General features: G+C 42.1%; 1 protein-coding gene and 1 long non-coding RNA gene across 2 annotated transcripts in view; one reads left to right on the top strand and one right to left on the bottom strand.

The window, feature by feature from the left end:
- The window catches only part of LOC138795454 (uncharacterized), a 102238-nt gene that overhangs the window by 17219 nt on the left and 62094 nt on the right, over window positions 1-22925 (bottom strand). The gene's annotated exons all lie outside the window — the stretch shown is intronic.
- Window positions 1-22925, top strand: part of DLGAP2 (DLG associated protein 2) — a 180352-nt gene that overhangs the window by 110558 nt on the left and 46869 nt on the right. The window contains exons 6-7 of the mRNA XM_069974533.1: window positions 1172-1231; window positions 9203-9422. Coding sequence (XP_069830634.1) covers window positions 1172-1231; window positions 9203-9422 — 280 coding nt within the window. The remainder of the gene's footprint in view (window positions 1-1171; window positions 1232-9202; window positions 9423-22925) is intronic.

Here is a 22925-nt window from a genome sequence, read left to right as displayed (position 1 = left end):
CTATTGGGAGCCATCAGTGTTCGCCATGCAGGAGATTTGGCAAAGCGGTTATTTTAGCTACGCTTTTTCTATGACAAAGTAGGACCAGAGAAGAAAAGAAATGTACAAGAATTAGCTTATAGCATATGGTAATATAACAATTTAGATCATGAAAGAAGAGCTTGAAAAACTTGTTTCACTTTTTAGATATAAATAAGTATCAATAGTACAAACAGTACAAGTACAAACTCTGTAATAGGTTTTATTAAGCAAAAGAGTTTCCTTCTGTACTCAAAAAGCTGTTTTCCAAGCCTTCCCCCTCACTTCAGAAGAAGCAGGATTTCTGTGTCCATTATGCTTTATGGAGAAGGGAGAGGTTGAGGGGGTGAGTGAGCACGGAGAGGAGAAAAGCAGCTGTACAAAAAAACATCCTGCAATCTTCTCTCACCAAGCTCCCAGATAAGCACTGAGCTTTCTGACCTCTTAATCCAACATTTATGTGCCCAGACAGTGTCCAAACTGTGCAGCTGCTTCTCTGCTCTCCCTGCTCGCTCATCCCCCTCAACCCCTCCCCCTCCATAGGTTATGATGGACTTAGCAAACCCGTCTTCACTTTGCTCCTCTGTAATGAAGACAGAGGAAGAAAAACAGATTTTTGGGTACAGAAAGAGGATTTTTTGCCTAATAAAAGCTATTACAGAGTTTCTTACAATCGCTTGTACTATTTCTACAATAAAGATTTACATGACAGCTACACTTTAAGGCCATGTTCACACAGTGTAAAATAAAAGTAAAATATGGCCCTATTTTCAGTCCATTAATGCGCTTTAATGAAGTCACTGACAACTCAGACACACACAATGTATAGAAAAAACTTCTGTAGTGGATTACGGCCGTCCAAATAACGATTATTCTCATTATTTACAACCTTATTTTTTTTTTATCTGTTTATGCATTGAGTATTATTTTTCCCCGAAATCCGTCGTATTTCGCTTTTATTTTACTGTGTGTGAACATAGCCGTACAAAAAATAATGTCAAATATGTACAGTATGACGTGTTTCTTCAAGTTACCAGGGTAACTGAAGTGATTCTGCAGGGTCCATGGAGTGTCTTGAAGGAACTGTACATGGTAATTCCATTAAGATCTCAGTGAAATCTAACAAGAGCATGTTTTCTTCTTTTTTTTGCAGGATTTCCTCATTGAAAGTCTGCAAGAATGCTTTACCTCAAAGGATTATCCTGAGATCAAGGTGGCAGTACCCTGTATATTCCCAGGCTAGGAGAAATCTTTACTTCACTGTTTCCAACCTAGACAGTCACCTGTGTTCATTTTCTACAGCTGTGATGACCTTATTTCACTGCTGTGTGAAAGTAACATAGCCGATTGCATCGAGAGCAATGGCTATATCCATCATACCAAAATACACTGCAAATTCTGAACAATGCAAGAGCAGCAAGTAATGCTAATAAGAATAAAGATGGAAGGACGCAATAAGACAATGCTAATATAGTAGGTCAGGACTAGAAAGTATATTCTTTACTGAAAATTAGGTTAAATACCATTTTATAAAACCAGAATTTTTGTATTAGTGTAAATATTTTTGCAATCACATAAAAAATATTTTTAAATTTAGATTGGCCATAACCTAGATCAGTGTAAAGCAAAGGCTGCGCTTGATCAATCAAGTGTTTATTAAACTATAGTATCAGTGGTAGGGTTGGCGGAAGTAGAACATTCACTGCCTTTATAGAAGCAATGCATGATGTATTATATCTTAGAAACATTGGCTTTAGAAGGTGAAAGAGAACCTGTCACCCCCTGACTGCCTGTACCGAGCTGGCGGCCCTGATGGATAAATATCAATAAAAGCATTAAAGGAGAAGTCCCGCCATTTTGAAAATCTCGCAGCCAGCTGGGGCAGGAGGGAACTTAACTCTCCCCAGGCCTGCGATGAGCAGCAGGACCGGCCTCAGGACCCTCGCCGGGCTCCGGTATTTTCGGCATTGACATGTCAGGACCCAGCTGTTGGACTTGGCTGCCCAGCCAGTCAGTGACTGGGGTGGAACATCGCTCCAGTCATTGATTGGCTGAGCGGCCAGTCCAGGTCTTCCGTCGAGAGTCCCCAGGCCGCTCCTGACGCTCACACGGGCACGGGGAGAGGTAAGTGCTTACTTTTTATCAAATTCTCCCCTGCCCCTGCCGGCTGATTTGCACAGTCGCACTTCTCCTTTAGGGGTCTGTTCACACGTACAGACTCGCTGCGTATTTATACATGCGAGTTTTGATTTTCACATGATTTTAACAGGCTAGTTCAACACCACAAAAAACACAGCTACTTTCATGCGAGTTTGATGCGAGTTCTGTGTCAGTTTTACGCAGCGAGTCTGTACGTGTGAACAGACCCTTAAAGGAGAACTCCTGTGAAACTTAAAAAATCAGAGGCAGGCAGGATGGTGTGGAAACATAATAAAGAAAGTGTACCTAACCATCACTGTGCCCCCATAGCGCTGCTCTTGGATCTCTGGGGACAGCTGGCAGATGTCATTTTCGGCCAACTTCCTGATACGTCACAGCCCCGGCTCCTGCTGCTGCAGAGTCATGGCCTTGCTGATGGATTGCCTGCTCAGGAAGTCAGTGACTGCAGAGGTGTCCCGCCCCAGTCACTGAGTCCATCAGCCAGGTATGTGGCATTGCAGGAGCTGCAGGAGGCCAGCGGCTTCTGGATATTGTTCAGACAGCGCTGTGGGGCTGGTAAGTATACTTTGTTTATGTTCCCACAACCCCCTGCCTGCCTCTGATTTTTTTTTTACTTTCATGTAACTTCTCCTTTAAGAGCATACTCTGCATGGCTACCTAGCTATGTAAGTAGTAAGACTATCTGTGCTTTTATTGTAGGCTGAAGTCCCCGTTCTTAAATTAAAGTGACTCTGTACCCATAATCTGTCCCTCCCAACCCACTTGTACCTTCGGATAGCTGCTTTTAATCCAAGATCTGTCCTGGGGTCCGTTCGGCAGGTGATGCAGTTATTGTCCTAAAAACAACTTTTAAACTTGCAGCCCTGTGTCAAATTGGCGTGGCCTAGAGTGTCTGTGCCTGAGGCCTGCACTGCCCCTTCATCCCTCCTCCCATTAGGATTATCCATGGGCAGGATTTCTCCCAATCATCATTTTCTGAACACTGCACATGGGTAATGAATAGGAAAATCCTGCCCGGGGGCGTTACTAATGATGAGGAGGGCAAGGAGGAGGGATGGAGAGGCAGTGCAGGCCTAGGGCACAGACACTCTAGGCCATTCCAGTGTGACACAGGGCTGCAAGTTTAAAATTTGTTTTCTAGGATAATAACCGCAGCACCTGCTGAACGGACCCCAGGACAGATCTTGAATTAAAATCAGCTATCTGACGGTACAAGTGGTTTGGGGGGGGGGGCAGATTGTGGGATTGAGTCAGTTTAAAATTATGCATTGCATTGAACTCTATGGGGAAAACAGCCGTTGTTCATGCACTGTATTAAACAATGGCCGCTGTTCCCTGTACCTTCATTGGATTGAGTGGCTTTCCAGTTGAGAACCAAAAAAATTGGTGTATAGTTGAAACATGCAAGCCTCTATGGTGGTGAATATCACTTCTGACAGCTATAATAAATCTTCCTAGTAGTGAAGGGTGCACAGCTATGACCCATGCTGCAATAAACTGCAAGTTATTTGCAATGCCAGAATTCTGTGTATAAAGTATGCATCACAGCCAAGTTCCCATCATTCTAACATTCTACATCGCCTCTATAGTCAATCCCTTGTCATTTACATTCATCGTATTGTATGGACACTTTACACTCAATCCATGTTTCATTTATATGCAGTTATTAACAGTGTAAGATATATATATATTTTTTAAAACCTTTTCTGAATGTTACTACTCTATTATATATACATTATGTGATGGGGATGGATGCAATACATCTTATTAAAAGGGTCTTTAAAAAAAATTACATTGAATATATAAGATTAAAATCACAAAGTCACAAACCAACCAATCAGAAAGTAGCTTTTATAGCTCCGAAAACAGATCTGGTGAATATATCTGTTTTCTTCCCTCTTTCTGAATTGTTGTGAGTTGACGTAAGACTTCTTCTTCTCTGGGAGTGATATGCCATTACAACTGCCATCTTGGTTACTCTAAAGGAATGAAGAAGGGAATAGCTTCACAATGTAATCAGAATGTGGTATAGAATCCATAATAATTGTCACCTGACAGCTTTAGAGAAAATCTAGGCAAGTTGCCGCCGAGAATTTTTCTCATTGAGATCAGTTTATCTATTGACCGGATTATATCTCTATTCCCTTCTTCTTTCGTAGACTGTGAAGTCATTTGCATTTGTTTTCTTATTCTCTTTACAGTATGGGGCCTGATGTAATGTAGGATGTGTTTTCTAGTTTCTCAGCAGGGGCTGGTGGGGGGAGGGACATAACAAACAAGGTTAACTCACCTGTCCCCATGCCTATCCAACACCGGTTTGCCGCTCCGAGACCCCCGCCGGCCTCCGGGATCATCAGCCGATGTCACAGCCCGCTCAACCAGTCAGTGAGTGAGGTGGGACACTGCTCCAGTCTCTGATTGGCTGAGCGGGCTGTCCATCAGCTGGGTTGGGCATTTTCCGGGGGAAAATGCCTTCCGACGGGGGTCCCGAGATCGGTCAAGTGGCACATTGTGGGCACGGACTTCTCCTTTAAGTATTTAGTACACTTCATGGAAATGGAAAATTATACAAAATATAAAAAGTTCCCTTTACAGTGATATTATATTATGAAAATAGGGCGTTTAGGTAGAAGCAAATAATGATCATTTCCTCATCTCAAGCTATTTATTAAAAAAACAACCAAGCCAACAACATTGGTGGGTATACTCCCAACATATAATGTCTCAATAATGTCTATTACAGCTTGACTACAACTTCTCATGCTGTTCACAAGTTGACTTATAGTCTGCTGAGGCATGGCATCTCAATCTTCTTGAAGAGCGGCCCATAGGTCATTGAGGTTCTGGGGTCCAGAGTTAGGAGTCTCTATATAGTGACTCATCTGATCCCATACGCTTCCATAAATTTCCCATTCCTATGGAATTCAGGTCTGGAGAAAGTGCAGGCCCCTTCATCTGAGGTCCCCCAGTCTCTAGCAGCTGTTCCCTAATGATGCGACCTGGATGAGCTGGAGCATTGTCCTCCATGAAGATGACATTAGGCGGCTGTGTTGTTCATAGAGGCACAATGACTGGATTACTGATGTTATTAAAGTAGTGTGTGCTTGTCACTGTACCATTCACACAGTGTAGAGCAGTTCTGCATTGACTGGACACACCTGCCCACACTGTAACACCACCACCACCAGACACACCAGCCCACACTGTAACACCACCACCACCAGACACACCTGCCCACACTGTAACACCACCAGACACACCAGCCCACACTGTAACATCACCATTACCACTAGACACACAGGCCCACACTGTAACAACACCACCACTAGACTGAACTGCCCACATTGTAACACCACCACCAGTAGACACTCCCGCCCACACTGTAACACCACCAAAAGTAGCTGATGAATAGCGCTTTTCTTGACGTTTCCAAAATCATTGTCGGTCATCACTTTCATCATTGTCGGTCGACTTTCATCAGTGACCAGCACTGAGGCCCATAGGTCCTTCATCCAGAGTAGAAGAGCGATATGCATTAGTTGGCATACAACAGCAATTTACACCAATGTACACAGGACACCAACAGCACGTGGACCACCACGTACTTACATACAGCATACTTTGAGGAGAGTTTACGTAACAGGGCCTTTTGAACTTGTATTCCTTCCATACCATATGCCAAAGGACGCTGAGGACTTTCTTTAATATCTTGACTCTTCTTTACATATGGGGCTACACACAATGATTTAGTCGGTAGCATAGGATACATCTACCACAAAAGACTATTAGAATGAGCCGCATCTGGCTCAGGAGATGCCCAAACCAAGCGGTTTCTAGTCATCAGATAGGGACATACCAGGGCAAAGATGTGTAATACTGTATAATAGACTGCCCATCTCATGGACATACATCTATGTACCATACTTTGTTTGCTACCCCCAACGTGGTGACTGTTATTTTTTACTTTCTTAAAAGAGAAGTCTGGCCTCAGCCAACTCCTCGCAGGCAGCAGGGGCAGGGGAGAGAGTAACAATGAAGTATTGCTTACCTCTCAACGTGCCCACGATGAGTAGTGGGATCCCCGCCGGAGGGCATTTTCCCCCGAGTTGTGATAACAGGAAAATGCCTGTCCCAGCTGATGGACAGCCCCCTCAGCACCCTACCCCAGTTACTGACTTTGTCAAGCTGTAGTTGATGCTCAAGAGCCCATGACAATTTATTGAGACATTGACATTTTTTGTTGAGGTTTGTCCACCACTGTTGTTGGTGTTTAAGATGAGGAAATCACCATTACACGCTTCTACTTAAATACTAGAGATGAGCGAACCTGGAGCATGCTCGAGTCCATCCGAACCCGAACTTTCGGCATTTGATTAGCAGTGGCTGCTGAAGTTGGATAAAGCCCTAAGGCTATGTGGAAAACATGGATATAGTCATTGGCTGTATCCATGTTTTCCAGACAACCTTAGAGCTTTATCCAAGTTCAGCAGCCCCAGCTAATCAAATACCGAACCCGGTTCGCTAATCTCTATTAAATACCCTACTGGAGCGTGAGCTTTTTATGTTTTCCATAAATTTCACCCGCAAGCCAAAATATCCCTAACTTTTTGTGAGTAGTATTTATATATGGGGGGAGAATACTTGATGCTTTTGTATCTATCATAGTACACCCACTCCTTACACTCTGCTTCTAAATTCCTGTCCCTAGTGTCACATAATTCTAAATATTTTTCCTACATACCTGACTACAAAGTGCAGCACAGTGCACAGATGCTGAAGAGTTAGATTTGTTCCGAGCCGTGCGCCTTTCTACAAATCTAGCAGATGGAACACCTGCGGGACTTTATCTAGGTCTGGCACATGATTCTCCGGTCTTACTTAAAGGAGAAGTCCGGGGGCAAAAATTAATTACGGACAGGGGGTGGGGGAGGAAATAAAAAAGCAAATATGCTTTCTGCTCCTGGAGACCTCGCGCTGCGCTACATCAAAGATCTCCCGAACCCCGCCAGCTGTCATCTTCTCCTGGGTTCTGGGTAGGTCGCAACCTGGGCTAAATGTCACAAAGGGGTAGAATTTAGCCCACTTAGCCAATCAGTGACTGCAGTGGTATCCCGTTCCAGTCACTGTCTGGCTGAGCGGGGCATCCATCAGCCAGGTTGTGACTTGTGACCAGGAGCGGGATGCAGCTCTGCATGGGCGCCGGGACAGGTCACTATAACTTTTTTTTTTATCCCCCCCGGACTTCCCCTTTAATTCCCCTCTGGATCATTGGGTCAGGCTGAAAATCAGTCCAGGTGCAGTTTACAGTCTCTTTCCAGCCTCTCAGGCGTAATTCATACAATCTAACTCTGCCCATTACTCATGATGTAGCTGTGCATTAATGATCCTTTTTTCTTTGAATCGCTTTCATGGAATTACCTTTCTCAGTGATGCATATACTTTACTGTGCTTCTTATGCATAATTTGTATTGGGAACCTTATTGTACTGTTTTTTGGCTACTACATTGGCTATGCCATTGCCGTTGCTACAGTCAAAAAGCTGGTATCATCAAGGAAAATACAGAAACAACACTGACTCTGTATTACATATGAAGCCAGCTTAATACTGTTGGAGAGGTCGAATTGACTCCATATGGATTCAGGCACTAAAGAGTGCTGTAGACCTGAGCTCATGGACTTGCCGATGGCGTCTTCCGACATGCCTATGACTTGTCAAAATATGTATTTATATTCAGTTTGCTCTTTAAATTTATAGTATTACTAACATTCATCTGAAAACAAGCCAAACAGTACATCCCAAGGCTTTTCTTTCTGTCTGGTTTCTGATATATAACTACAATCAATACAATAATGTATTCATTGTACAGTGCAATTCAATATGTCATAATAGTACATTTATCATTTGGCTGCTATGTATTGGACATGCCATTTTATTTTATATCCAAACAGTGAGAAAATAGAATTATTTTATCTGTCATGATGTTGAAGGGGTACTTCGGCAAAAATCTTTTTTCTTTTAAATGAACAGGTTACAGAAAGTTATATAGATTTGTAATTTACTTCTATTTAAAAATCTCAAGTTTCCCAGTACTTATCAGCTGCTGTATACCCTGCAGGAAGTGTCTTAACCAAGGTAAGAAGCAGTTGAAGAGTTGTAATGGGGGTGCAAGGAACCTTCGGGGTGTCTATGGAGGTGCTACTCTCAAGAACAATGACGTTTATGCGTGTCAATGTAAAAAAAAGAAGAAAATGAGAGTGCACTCACCCGATAAAACTTGTCCTTTATTTGGTTATTTCATACAATCCATAAAATGCTTTGTGGCTGGAACACAGGCACCTTCAGCAAGCGTGCTGAAGGTGCCGGCGTTCCAGCCACAAAGTGTTTTATGGATTGCATGAAATAACCAAATAAAGGACAAGTTTAATTGGGTGAGTGCACTCTCATTCCCTGCAGAAAGTTATGTTTTCTTTCCAGTCTGATACAGTGCTCCCTGATGCCACCTCTGTCCCAGACAGGAACTTTCCAGAGCAGGTTTTCTATGAGGATTGCTACTGCTCTGGACATTTCCTGACATGGACAGAGGTGGCAGCAGAGAGCACTGTGTCAGACTGGGAAGAATACATCACTTCCTGCTGGACATACAGCAGCTAATAAGTACTGGAAGTATTGAGATTTTTAAATAGAAGTAAATTACATATCTATATAACTTTCTGAAACCAGTTTGAAAGAAAAGTATTTGCACTGGAGTACCCCTTTAATTTACTTTTCAGTTAATAGAAATAAATATAATAGCATTAAATGGTAGACAGACCCCATATTTTTTATCAGTACCGAGGGCTCGGAGAAACCTGACATTAGAGCAAAGTCTGCTGTTCCTGCAGTGATAACACATTCTCTCACTTCTTCCATTCTGTCGGTAGAGCACATGTTGTCACCATAGTTTGATAAGGCAGCGTTCCTGCTGTAAGCGGCCGCTCCGCTCACTCATGTGCAGCACCAACTCCTTGTCTTCTCTCCTTTCAGATGAGTGAAACAGAAATTAATGGGCAATATGAGTCGGTGTGTGAGTCAGTGTTCAGTGAAGTTGACTCTCATGCTATGGATGCATTAGACCTCCCGGGATGCTTCCGAACTAGAAGTCACAGCTACTTAAGGGCGATACAGGCTGGATATTCCCAGGATGACGATTGTGTCCCTGTAATGAACTCTTCCAATGTCACTTCCACAACCAGGTCAACAACAGGTAACGTGTATGTCCTACAAATAGCAACTGGGCCAAACTCAGGCCCTCCAGCTGTTGCAAAACTACAATTCCCATCATGCCTGGACAGCTAAAGCTTTGGCTGACCAAGCATGATAGGAATTGTAGTTTTGCAACAGCTGGAGGGTCTGAGTTTGGCACCTGTGAACAGGGGTAAATAACCTGTCTGGGGAAACTTTTAGAATTTTTAATATAACCACATATTAGGATTTGGATTCGCTAATAGTACGATTTGCTGATTCAGTAGAATTAGTTCCTGGATCAAGTAAATAACAACACAGGAGTGGTAACTGGAAGATCTAAGAGCTGCTGTGCCAGGAGAGTAGGCGGAATGCGTTCTTTTATTGTTTTACAGCATGAGCCGGCATATAGTAAACTATTCGTTTCTTCTGTTAATATAAAGATGTGATTTAAAGGCTACCTGTGGTTATAACTTACAAAATCTAAAATTAATAGGGGATGTGATATAAGCCATGTTTGCAGTTTACATAGATTATTTTTTGTCATCATGCTTTATAAGAAAGCTATACTTACTTGTATAAAGGTCCAGTCTCCTGAACGCAGCTATATAACAGCTATACTTACTTGTATACAGGTCCAGTCTCCTGAAGGCAGCTTTATAACAGCTATATTTACTGTATCCAGGTCCAGTCTCTTGAACGGCAGCTATATAACAGCTATACTTACTTGTATCCAGGTCAAGTCTTTTGAAGGCTGCTATATAACAGATATACTTACTGTATCCAGGACCAGTCTTCTAAAGGCTGCTATATAACAGCTATACTTACTGTATCCAGGTCCAGTCTCCTAAAGGCAGCTATATAACGGCTATACTTACTGTATCCAGGTCCATTCTCCTGAAGGCTGCTATGTAACAGCTATACTTACTGTATACAGGTCCAGTCTCCTGATGTATTCAGGTTGTCTCCTGATGGCAGCTTTTTAGTCTTGTGATGGTTGAAAAAAGAGACAGGGAGTCCCAGCCATCTGCGCTCACAGAGAAGGCAGTGCTGAGATTGATGGACACATTGAGCTGTGACTGTCTGTACAGGTCAAATATGTGCTTTATATCACATTTACTTTTGATTTAGATTTTAAAAGAAAGGTATACCCACTTCAAGTAATAGGCCATTTGCTGATGTGGTACATTTTGAGGTACTTCAAGTATGTGTCACAATCAAGTTTGCTAGTTATGGGTTTTTTTTTCTTGCACCTTTAGGCTATGTTCACACCCAGTATTTCGGTCAGTCTTTTGGTCAGTATTTTTTCAACAAAAATCAAGAGTGGAACTGACAGGGCAAAATTAAAATGGAAAGATTTGCACAACTTCTGTGTTTTCAACTCACTCCTGGTTTTGGTTGAAAAAAATACTATGTGTGAACATAGCCTTAATGTATATAATTTTAATATTTATTTGTACAGCGCCAACAGATTCTGCAGCATTTATATTTATTCTGAGATGAAAGTGAAACCAGTAAACAAGGCACGGACAGACTAAATGGGACAAATGATGTTTTTCTGCTTTTCCTCTTTCTTTCTATGTCTTTTTTATAATAATAGTCACATTTACATTATACTTGCAGCAGTCGAAAAGCCAAGAGTCCTGGGCTCATTCCATTATATAGGAGTCCTCTACTGAGTTGTAAACTGTTGCTTGAATACTCACTAATGATACTCATGGGGATCGGTGGCGCAATTTACAAGGACACTGAGAAAAATGGCCACAATTCTCCACAATTGATGACCATGTTATAGATGGTGTGCAGTTAATGGCTGATTGTCAAAAGGGGACGCACAAATGATGCAGCGATCATTCATGTGGCCCAGCCTCCCGCCTGCTCTGTAAACAAGTGCTGCTCACCGAGATCAATGCTTGTTTACAAATGCTTTTTTTCTTATCTGTGTGTAAAAAAAAAAAAAAGGGAGACCAGGACATGGGTTAGCCTCATTTGATGGGGTGACTCCACATCCAAAACTATGGCAAAATTTACACCAAAATATAGTGAATTGTACAGCAATACAAGCATTATATCAATATGCTTTAAAGCCTCAATCATAAATGGAAAAAAAGGAAAAAGAAACATCCCTGATATATCTCCTTTACGTAGCAGAAACAGATAAAGTAAAATAGGTCTCTGAATTTCTATACAGCAAAATTAAATGGAGAGAGTTGAGAGTCTTTAAAGGGGTTGTTCACCAAAAAAAAAAAAAATTCTTTCAAATCAACTGGTGCCAGAAAGTGCCAGAGATTTGTAATTTACTTCTATTAAAAAATCTCAAGTCTTCCAGTACTTATCAGCTGCTGTATGTCCTGCAGGAAGTTATGTATTTTTTCCAGTCTGGAGAGCAAGAGAGCATTGTGTCAGACTGTGTCAGACTTGTGTTCCCGCTATTTATTGAATAGCAGCCGCAAAGACATATCAGTTCACACAATGGAAAGTGCGTCTCCGGCCGGACGCTCCACTGTGTGCTACAGTGAATTGGGATGCGGGCGCCAACTGCAGTACTGGCCGGGATGATCTTCTCCGACTCCGGACGGTCTTCTCCGACACAGAATGGCCAGTCTCATACGCCGTGTGAACATGGCCTTAGACTGTACATTTCTGTATGGTGTTCTGGTTGAAGACCATACGCCATACAGAAACTACATCAGTTCTATGTTCTTACATATGAGTACAAGATTCTGTTTCAGACAGGTGTATACTGCTTCAAAGTAGTTCTTAAAGGGGTTATCCGGGATTAAAAAAAAACTATAAACACAGCTAAGTTCTTGTAAACTCGTCTCTCTTTCTGTCCTCAGGTTGTGTGTGTTATTACCATTCAGCTCCATTCACTTTAATGAAATTAAACTGCAATACCACATCCAAACTGAGGACAGAAGAGGTGCTATTAACCCCTTAGCGACCCATGACGTACCTGGTACATCATGTGCCGCGGGGGGTGTTCAGAGCGCGGTCCCGCCGGGACCCCGCTCTGAACGGCACTGATCCCGGCTGCAATCTGCAGTGCCTCTATTAGCGGGTCCCGTTGCCGTGCCGGCTAATTAAGCACTTCAATGCAGCTGTCAAACCTGACAGCTGCATTGAAGTGCTTTGTAAACAACATCCCTGGTGTCTAGTGGCACGGATCTCCGTTCTTCTGGCCGGCCCGGGCCTCAGCGTCGCACTGACGCTGATCCCGGCTCGGCAATAGATTGCTATGGCCTGCAGCAGGCCATAGCAATCTATCACCGATTACAATGATCTTTGCTGTGTATATACACAGCATTGATCTCTATGAGAGATCAGTGCTGTCTATATACAAGTCCCCCAGGGGGGCTTCTAGTTTATGTAAAAAAAAAAGTAAAAAAGTGTTTTTATTAATAAAAAATCCCCTCCCCTAATAAAAGTCCAAATCAGCCCCCTTTTCCCATTTTATAAATAGAAATGATTAAATAAACAAATAAATAAACATATTTGGTATCGCCGCGCACGTAATCGCCCGAACTATTAATTAATCACATTCCTGATCTCGCACGGTAAACGGCGTCAGCGCAAAAAAATCCCAAAAAGCGAAATTGAGCATTTTTGGTCGCATCAGATCCAGAAAAAATGTAATAAAAAGTGATCAAAAAGTCGTATATGCGCAATCAAGGTACCGATAGAAAGAACACATCATGGCGCAAAAAATGACACCTGACACAGCCCCATAGACCAAAGGATAAAAACGCTATAAGCCTGGGAATGGAGCGATTTTAAGTGACGTATATTTGTTAACAATGGTTTGAATTTTTTGAAAGCCATCAGATACAAGAAAAGTTATACATGTTATATATCGTCGTAATCGTAACGACTTGAGGAACTTGCATAACCAGTCAGTCTTACCATAGGCCAAACGGCGTAAATGCAAAACTCCCCGAAATCAAAACAACTTCGTTTTTGTTTTTTTTCAATTTGACAGCGCAAATGATTTTTTCCGGTTTCGCAGCATATTTTATGGAAAAATAATGGCTGTCATTGCAAAGTACAATTGGTTTCGCAAAAAATAAGCGCTCAAATAAGTCTCTAGGTGAAAAAATGCAAGCGCTATGGTCTTTTAAACATAAAATGGAAAAAGCAAAAGCGCAAAAATGTAAATTGGCTTTGACCTTAAGGGGTTAATTAAAGAAAGCAGACATGTTACAGTAGTACTCGTACACTACAACACTATGTTGTAGCATTATTTTCCATATATATATATATATATATATATATATATATTTATATCTCGTGGGCAATGTTCTAATCCTAAATAAATTGAATTAGCTCTAGCTCTGTTTTGTGACTCTTTAACGTGATTCCCGTCCCTTCAAGAAGTTCTCTAGTGATTAAATCTAAAGCTCTCCAGCACAATCAATGGCTGCCGTGTGCCGTCATATACTGATTAGCAGAGCTCGCTGCTCCTTGCTTCTCCACTCAGCTTATTTATCCTTACTATGAGCTGTTTTTTGTTTCGTCTTTGTGTGTTCTTTCCGTAATAGGAATTTAGTAGGTAAAATGTTCAATTGGATTATCATTGGAACGTTTAACATTGTGTGTGTAACGTATTAAAGGGCGTAATGTATTAAAGAGCCTTAGTGGGGAGATCCCAGCCTATTCCAAGAAGTACGATATACACTTATACTAAGAGACTTACGTCTCGATGTACCTCAATTTACTTGGTGGCTAAAATATAACTTTTATTATTGTAACAGTTAAAATTATGTCCCATAAACACCTACATACATAAACAACAGTGCAAAAGTGATTAAAAATGTTGTGGGGTTCTACTACGGGGTGCGTGTCCCACCTATCTCTTACAACGTTGTGCGGTCCAATAGAGGTGTCCTGGCCTTGGACACCAAGTTAATGAACTTAGCGTTCTATCGACTGTACTATACACACTTGGAGGTGATAACCTCAATACACACCTCCAAGTTAAGACCGCTCGCGGATGACATGGGTCAGTATAACGTACTGTGACTACTGTCTACCTAGTACTAAAGGAGCCACATTGTTAATAGGCTCATTACGCGATTTTGTATACGCGTTTACCCGGAGTCCCCACTAACATATCTAAAACTTATATTGCCTATACTATAATATAATGTATTAAAGAGCCAGCACAAAATTTGGTGCGGATTCACAGCAGGTGTCACCGCTGCTACAAATCCCCAAGTATCCACAATAGAGATGAGCGAGTCTTGAACCCAGCAGGGGAGAAATTGATTAGGAACTTACCTCTCCCCATGCACGTGGTGAGCAGCAGGACCGGCCTTGGGACACTCGCTAGAAGTTGACATGTGATGACGTCACAACTCTAAGGAAAAGACCTGTTCTGGCTGATAGACTGGCTGCTCAGCCAATCAGTGACTGGAGTGGTGTACTTCCCCAGTCACTGATTCTCTAGCAGAACCCGGCAGGGGTCCCAAGGCCGATCCCGCCACTCACCGCAGGCTCGGGTAAGTTGGGTTCAGATCTGGAGACTGGTGATGTTACTCCAGGACATTCTTTGTAGGTGGGAAAACTTCAGCAAAATCGGCAGTGTATAAAATACTTATTTTCCCCTGTGTATAGATCCTAAAAATTACTGTAAAAAAACAAAAAAACGATAAAATCACGATATAGTGAGTAGTTAATATCCTTTAATATTAACATTCCTGCTATAATGTGCCTGCACTTACATTCAGCTATACATACTGCTGCTATAATGTGCCTGCACTTACAGTCAGCTATACACACTACTATATAGAAAACTTTCTGTCACTGTCCTCCTGCACAGCTCTGATTTTCACTTCCTGATAAGTCCATGCTGAACACACACCACTTCCCCACTGCTGTCTAACCTGCAGAGAGCTGGAATACCAGGCATAGCAGCTATAAAATTTACGACAGCCCATCCAGTGCTGGGAGTCTGACTTCCATCTGATCTGATATCTGATATCGATGGCCTTTCCTGGGGAGAGGCCATCAATATCAAAGTCTGGGAAAATCTCTACGAAATGTTATTGTAACCAGAAGTAATGGACAGTTCAACTACTGAATCTTGTACTTGAATGGATAACGGAGTTTTGCTTCTGATAACACACCTAACCTCCCGAATTTGTTCCAAGATGCTTAAGGACAGAACTGCCTTGCAGAAAGTGATGGACTGTTCCAGACACAGGAATACTCTGGTGGCAAAGATTGCTGTTCCTGGAGCAAATGCAAGCAATGTCTGAGAGAGTGATCGTTCTTAACTGCACTTCTACTAAACAAGATAGATACCGAAAATGTAACCTCACTTGTAGGAATGTAATTGAGACGTCCTGGTACTGGGGGCTATTATTTAAAAACTGAAAAATAGATATGAAGTGTTATAGTGTTAGCTGATAGCAGTGCCGCTTTCTTTAAAAAGACTCATTTTTATCAAGTTTTTTTTTTTTTTTTACCAACCACTAAAGCAAAAAGGCTAATATTTGATTCATACAATCCTTAAAGTGAATTTACCATCAGTTTACAGACTATTTTATGAAATTTTAATATAATTTTTCAAGTAGGCAAAACTCACATTAATATTAATAATAATAATAATAATAATATTTAGAGATGAACAAACTTTTTAAAAGTTTACTTCGGCACCATGGCCAAACTTTGGCATAAAGTTCTGGTGTGCCCGAGCCGAACCTTAAAGTGAATGTACTGGGGGTGCATCGCTTTTCTGTTTTTACCATGAATAGACTGGCGCCGGCATAGGGATGCTGATGCCGAAGTAATTTTTTTGAATGGCGGTCAGGTTCTCGCGCATGGCGCTGGTCTATTTTTGCTACTATTTTTGCCAGAATTTATCTTATATAAAGAATTTTTTGGTCCTCTTACACCGCGATTGTTACTTTCAGCAAAAAATCCTTCCTTCTCCTGTTAGCATGCATCCCCCCCCCTTGCTGCTAAACTATCATCTACCCTCAAAATCAGCTTAGCAGTGACTATAGATTACTGGTACTGACTTGTAGCAGCTGAGGGATCATTTGCAAGATAAATAATGGCCAGATATAGTGCTGCTTCTCATAGAGTTTCCATCTGTACTCAAAAAGCTGTTTTCCTACATCCCCCCTCACTTCAGAAGAAGCAGAATTTCTGTGCCCATTATGCTCTGTGGAGAGGGGAGGGGCCAAGGGGGAAGAGTGAACACAGAGAGGAGAAAAGGCAGCCCTGCAAAACACTACATCCTGTAATCTTCTCTCGCCAAGATCCCAGATAAGCACTGACCTTTCTGACCTCTGAATCCAGCGTTTTATGTGCCCAGACAGTCTCTAAAATGTAAAGCTGCCTTTCTGCTCTCCCTGCTCACTCATCCCCCTCAGCCCTTCCCCCCTCCATAGGTTATAATGGTCACAGCAAACCCATCTTCACTTTGCTTATCTGTAATGAAGACAGATTTGCCTGATAATGAGCAGATAGGAAGTGAGGGGGGGGGGGGACCCAGGGAAACACTTTTCAAACTACGTAAGTGCCGCGGAAATCACGGCCGTTGTTACAACTTCCGTGATTCCTGCGGCACTTACGTAGTGCTGCAGCCTGAGGGAATCCCGGCCGGAGTGTATACTCATAGGGGGAGAATTATGAAAGGGTGTAAATATACACCTGGTGTAAACTGCCCACAGCAACCAATCACAGCTCCTCTTATATTCTACCAGAGCTGAACGCTGAGCTGTGATTGGCTGCTGTGGGCAGTTTACACCAGGTGTATATTTACATCCTTTCATAAATCTCCCCCATAGTATACGCTCCGGCCGTGATCCCTAGCTGGTCTCTTACCAAGTCTGAACATAGCCTGATAATGTGTTTCAGGGTCCTGCCCCTTCATTAGATAATGTATGAAGTATAAAAAATAAATACATAAATAAAACTGCTTATGTTATGTTCTGTAGATGTTGTCCTTGACAAAATAATCAAAATGTGTAGTAAAAAAAAAAAAAAAAAAAGTAAAGTGGTATAAATTGCAAGTTATGCACAAACCAAAAAAAACCCTAAAAGATAAAATAAAATAATTTGTGCAGGTATTCAGCACTATAGTATCCCCGGAGACACACGAACAACTGTCTAGCCTGTTTTTAAATTCACCCTCTAAAGATGTTGAGAGACCTTAAGTACAAAGTGGACTATTAATAGTGTTATAAAGGCCGTTAAGCATCAATAACCCAGAAAGGAAAGTGCCGAGGCTGCAATAATTGTCCTGACATGTATCACTACCTGCCAGTCACAGGGCAAAAATAAATGACTCATTAGAGATGTCTCTGCTGAACCATAAGGAGATGCCATTCAGCATCATTTCTCCCTCGGATTGGAGCAGCGCTATCTATCTATATACATACTGTGCTGGATACTGATCAGCCATAACATTAAAATCATTAGTTCTTGTAGTTGATGAGTTTGAAATGGAAAAACTGCAAGGTGACTTTGACCAGGGCCGAATGACTGGATTAAGCGTCTCCAAAACAGGAGGTCTCGTGGGGGGTTCTGATTATGCAATGGTTAGTACCAGAGATGAGCGGATTTACAGTAATAACAAAGACAATTTTTTTATTAGCTCTGATATCTGCTCATCAGCCTGCTTCCAGTTAACTGACTGCCCCTCCGTGCCGCTCCTCCCTAGGTGCTGGGAAAAGCTGGATCCAGTCCTGCATCGTTTAACTGGGAACTATCAGCAGGTTAAACACTAGGACACTAAGGAGGAAGATATGTGTCTTACCTTCCTCCTCGGCACCGGTCCCACACTGTTAGACGGGGTAAACTCTGCTCCAGAGCACCGTTAGGAGCACTGTTGCATCATCCTACCCACCCCTTCCAATGATAATCAATGGAGGGGGGAGCCGGATGAGGGTGCTCCACTGCTGAGCACTGGGGACGCTGAGGAGAAAAATATGTGTTTTACCTTCCTCCTATGCAACGGTCCCACCCCGCTCTGGAGCACCGTTAGGAACCGTGCCACGTCATTCAGCAAAACCCTTCCAATGATAATCAATAGGGTGGGGAGCGAGGGTGCTACAGAGCGGAGTTTAGCCGCTCCTCCATACCTTCCTCCTCAGCGCCCTCAGCACTATAGGGGGCTATCAACAGGTTAGATTTGTCTTTAATACTAGAGATGAATTTACAGAAATAATGAAGTGAAGCGCTTCATTATCTGCAATCAGCTCTTTTAACCGACCGCCGTTCCATGCTGCTCGTGTCCGGGTGTGGGGAAAAGCTGGATCCAGTACTGGGAAACTGGAAGAAGTTTCCCAGGACTGGATCCAGCTTTTTCCAGCACCCGGGGAGGAGCGACATAGAGCAGCAGTCAGTTAAAGGAAAGCAGGCTGATGAGTGGATCGCAGAGATAACAAATTGATTCGCTTTGTTATTACTGTAAATTCGCTTATCTCTTATAAGTACCATCAAAAGTGCTTGAAGTAGGGAAAACTGGCCAACTGGGCAACAGGGTTATGGGTGCCCCAAGGTTCCTCAATGCACAAAGGAAATTAAGGCTGATTGAGTTATTAGACATATTGAGCAATATCCTGGCTTTTGGAGAGCTATCTTATTATCTATAGCCACTGGATTAGTGTGAAGAAGAATGGTCCTGAGAATGTGGCCCGATCAACATAAATAGCCGGTCGGTGCTTCTTTCTCAAAGCCTTATTTTCTATAAAGTCATGTATAGAGCCAGTATATCAACTGTATGCACAATAATGTAATTAATTAGAGAAGTCATATATGTCAGTGTTAGGCTGGGTTCACACTATGTTTTTGCATTTCTTTCTTTACTTTAATTTTTTGCAAAATACGGATGAAAAAATTAATGCATTTCTGTGCACCTGTTTTGATCAAAATGCGTCCGTTTTTTAAAATAATGGAAGTCATGGAAATGCATCAGTTTTTCCACTTAAAAAAAAAGAAGGAAAAAAAATAAGATTGCAAAAATGTAGTGTAAACCCAGCCTTATCTGCACTCCAGTATTTGCATAAAAGCCTGATATTAGTACAGTACGTCCGATTCTCACACAGACATCTCCAGGATTTCTCCCAAGCTTCCCCCAATACTCTGGAACTCACTACCTGAGGATCCTATTCCACAAAGCGATTTTTCGACGAATGACGATAAACAATCTCAAACAAGCGCTATGGCGAACGCGAACGACCTGAAATCATTCACTCAATTACACAGAACATCGATTGTTACTTATGATCGTTCCTGCATTGATTTGCAAGCGATCAACGATAAAAAGAGGTCCAAATTCTATCAATCAACCAACCAACGATTTCTCGCTGGTCGTTTAAGCATTGTCTGCTATTCCACGAAACAATCATCGTTCAATTTTGAACATCTAACAATTTTGCTATCGATAATCGTCCTGTGGAATAGGGCCCTGACTCATCTGGTTCCCACCCAACATAAAGTCTTTCCAAAGAAACTTGAAAACCTGTATCTTCAGATTAGACTTCAATTTACAATCCTATCGGAGCGATTTTTAACTATTAACGACTAACGATAAACGATCGCAAACGAGATTGTTTATCGTTAACCTGAAATCGTTCACCATATTACATAGAACGATAATCGTTAGTTACGATCGTTACTACGACAGTTATTGCGATCGTTACTATGATGGTTTACTCCATCTGATCTCAGCAAAACAATGAACAATGTGCAAATACACTGAACGATTAGTATAAAAATGCGGAACTTGAGCGACCGAATGTGGAATTACAGCGAACGATCAATGATAATTTTCGGTTCAGATCTAAATCAACGATCAACGACACATGAACGATTTTCTGAGCGTTGCCTGCAATTACACAGAACGATATAACGATTTTTCACACGATAATCGTCCGGTGTAATAGGGCCCTAACGGCCCTATTTCACCGGACGATTATCGTTCGCATAATTGATAACGATTAACGATCTCAAACGACCGCTATTGCGAAAGACCTGAAAACGTTCACTCATTTCCATGGAACGATAATCGTTACTTATGATCGTATTTGCGATCGGTTTTTCTTCGCTATTTCTTCGCTATTGCGTTCGTATCTACTGCGAACGACGTCTTATTTAATGCGAACGATTTGCGAACGAGCAACGATAAAAATAGGTCTTATAAAGCGATCAAGGATTTCTCGTTCGGTCGTTAATCGTTAACTGCATTTCAACCGAACGATTATCGTTTAGATTCGAACAATTTAACGATAATCTGAACGATAATCGTCTGGTGGAATAGGGCCCTAACTCTGCTGCTACTGCACCACACTATGGGCCCTATTACATGGGACAATTATTGTGCGAAAAATCTTTATATCGTTTGAATTTAAACAATAATTGTTCTGTGTAATTGCAGGCAACAATCGAAAAACCGTTCATATGTCATTCATAGTTGATTTAAATCGGAACCTAAAATGATCGCTAATCGTCCGCTAATCATTCGCTGTAATTCCACGTTCGTTCGTTCAAGTTCCGCATTTTTTCACTAATCGTTCAGTGTAATTGTACATTGTTCATTGTTTTGCTGGGATCAGAAGGAATAAACGATCATAGTAACAATCGCAATAACGACTGTAGTAATGATCGTAACTAACGACCATCGTTCTGTGTAATATGGTCAACGATTTCAGGTTAACGATAAACAATCTCGTTTGTGATCGTTTATTGTTAAAAATCGCTCCGTGTAATAGGACCCTAAGACCAGCTGCTCTCCCCACCTACTGTGTCCCTCCCTACCCCTGCTACGGATTGTAAGCCCTTGGAACCAAGGGCACTCTAAAATAATCAGAATAATCTTTGAAATCTTTATCTGTCTGAATAGGATAGATTTATCAAACATGGTGTAAAGTGAAACTGGCTCAGGTGCCCCTAGCAACCAATCAGATTCCACCTTTCATTCCTCACAGACTCTTTGGAAAATGAAAGATGGAATCTGATTGGTTGCTAGGGGCAACTGGGCCAGTCTCACTTTACACCATGTTTGATAAATCTCCTCCACTGTCTCTATACAGTAGATCGGTATAACAGTAATTATATAGGAACTGTCGGAGAATGTTACAGAGAGATGATTAAATATGTAAAGGGACTTGATTCAATCCATTCTCCTCCTCATTATCAAGTCTGCTTCCGCAAGCACTTTTAATATGCCAATAGATAATTAAATGTAGATGAATTTCATTGGTATATTTCACTGCTGGTTACTTAGTTGTAAAACGTTCCATGACAAGAATTAATTACATGTTCGTCTCTTGAAAATGATATCACTGGATTAATTTATTTAGATAAATTATGGAACATGGTTTATGGTAATTCGGTTCTCTTCTCAATCACTGGAAGCTTTTGTAGCAAGACATCATAAACGGGAATCTGATCGGAACTGATGGTTGTTACTAGAGGGTTACTGATATGTGTCACACAGAAGCAGTGTCGGACTGGGGTATCTGGGCCCACCAGTGGAAATGATCCTGGGGGCCCACCAATAAGGAACGAGTGAGAAACAACATGTCAGTCAGTGTTAGTGCAGGCTGTAAAGCTGGGGGCCCACCGTGAGATTCTCCGGTCCTCTGGTAGGCCAGTCCGGCACTGCATACAAGTGTCCCAGGACAGTAAGGATCAGAGCTGATCTATAGTGGTATACAGATATTTACCTTTACGCTTAAGGGTGCGTTCGCACCTACAGGATCCGCAGCAGATTTGATGGTGCAGATTTGATGCTGTGTTCAGTTAATTAAATGAAATCTGCTGCGGATCCGCAGCAGAAAATCACCTGCGGATCCGGTAAGTGTGAACGTACCCTAAAGGGGTTATCCAACACCACAAAAACATGGCTACTTTTCCCCCTCTCTTGTCTCCAGTTCAGGTGCGGTTTGCAATTAAGCTCCATTTACTTCAATGGAACTGAGTTCCAAACCCCACCCAATCTGGAGACAAGAGAGAGGGAGGGAAAGTGGCCATGTTTTTAACAATTAGATGTACATTGGGACTGTTGTTAGGACAGGAGACAGATTATGCATTTTGCAGTTCCACTCACACACACAATCTCTACCTACATTAAAAAGCCGTTTTGGCCAAGCCAAAAATGTATATGAAAGGGGTATTCCACTCAAACATAACTTTTGATATGTTGCTGCCCATGATGAGACTAACAATTCCTTCCATACTTGTTATTATCTATTTAGTCTCCTTCCCCCAGTTCTCAGCTGCTGCTTTCTGCTGGAAACACAAAAATTTGTGTGTGAGCCTCTGTCTCCCCCTTCTCCCCTCTCTTCTGAGACAGTTGATGTAAACAAGTCCCTGACTGGCAGTATTTGCAACATTGTAGCTCCTTTGTAATGCTGGGAGGATTACTCTGAGGCAGGGCCGGCCTTAGGGGTGTGCGAGCAGTGCGGCCGCACAGAGCGCTGTGCACTCCCAGCAGGAAGGGGGCGCCACCTGCGCCCCCCTGAGCCCATAAATCCGGCCCTGCCTCTGCACAGCGGCCTTGCTGAGAGAC

Source organism: Dendropsophus ebraccatus, chromosome 6 (assembly GCF_027789765.1).
Source record: "Dendropsophus ebraccatus isolate aDenEbr1 chromosome 6, aDenEbr1.pat, whole genome shotgun sequence".
In the NCBI taxonomy this organism is placed as follows: Eukaryota; Metazoa; Chordata; class Amphibia; order Anura; family Hylidae; genus Dendropsophus; species Dendropsophus ebraccatus.
The sequence above is the reverse complement of the archived record's forward strand: the minus strand, read 5'-3'. Positions and strand labels throughout refer to the sequence as shown.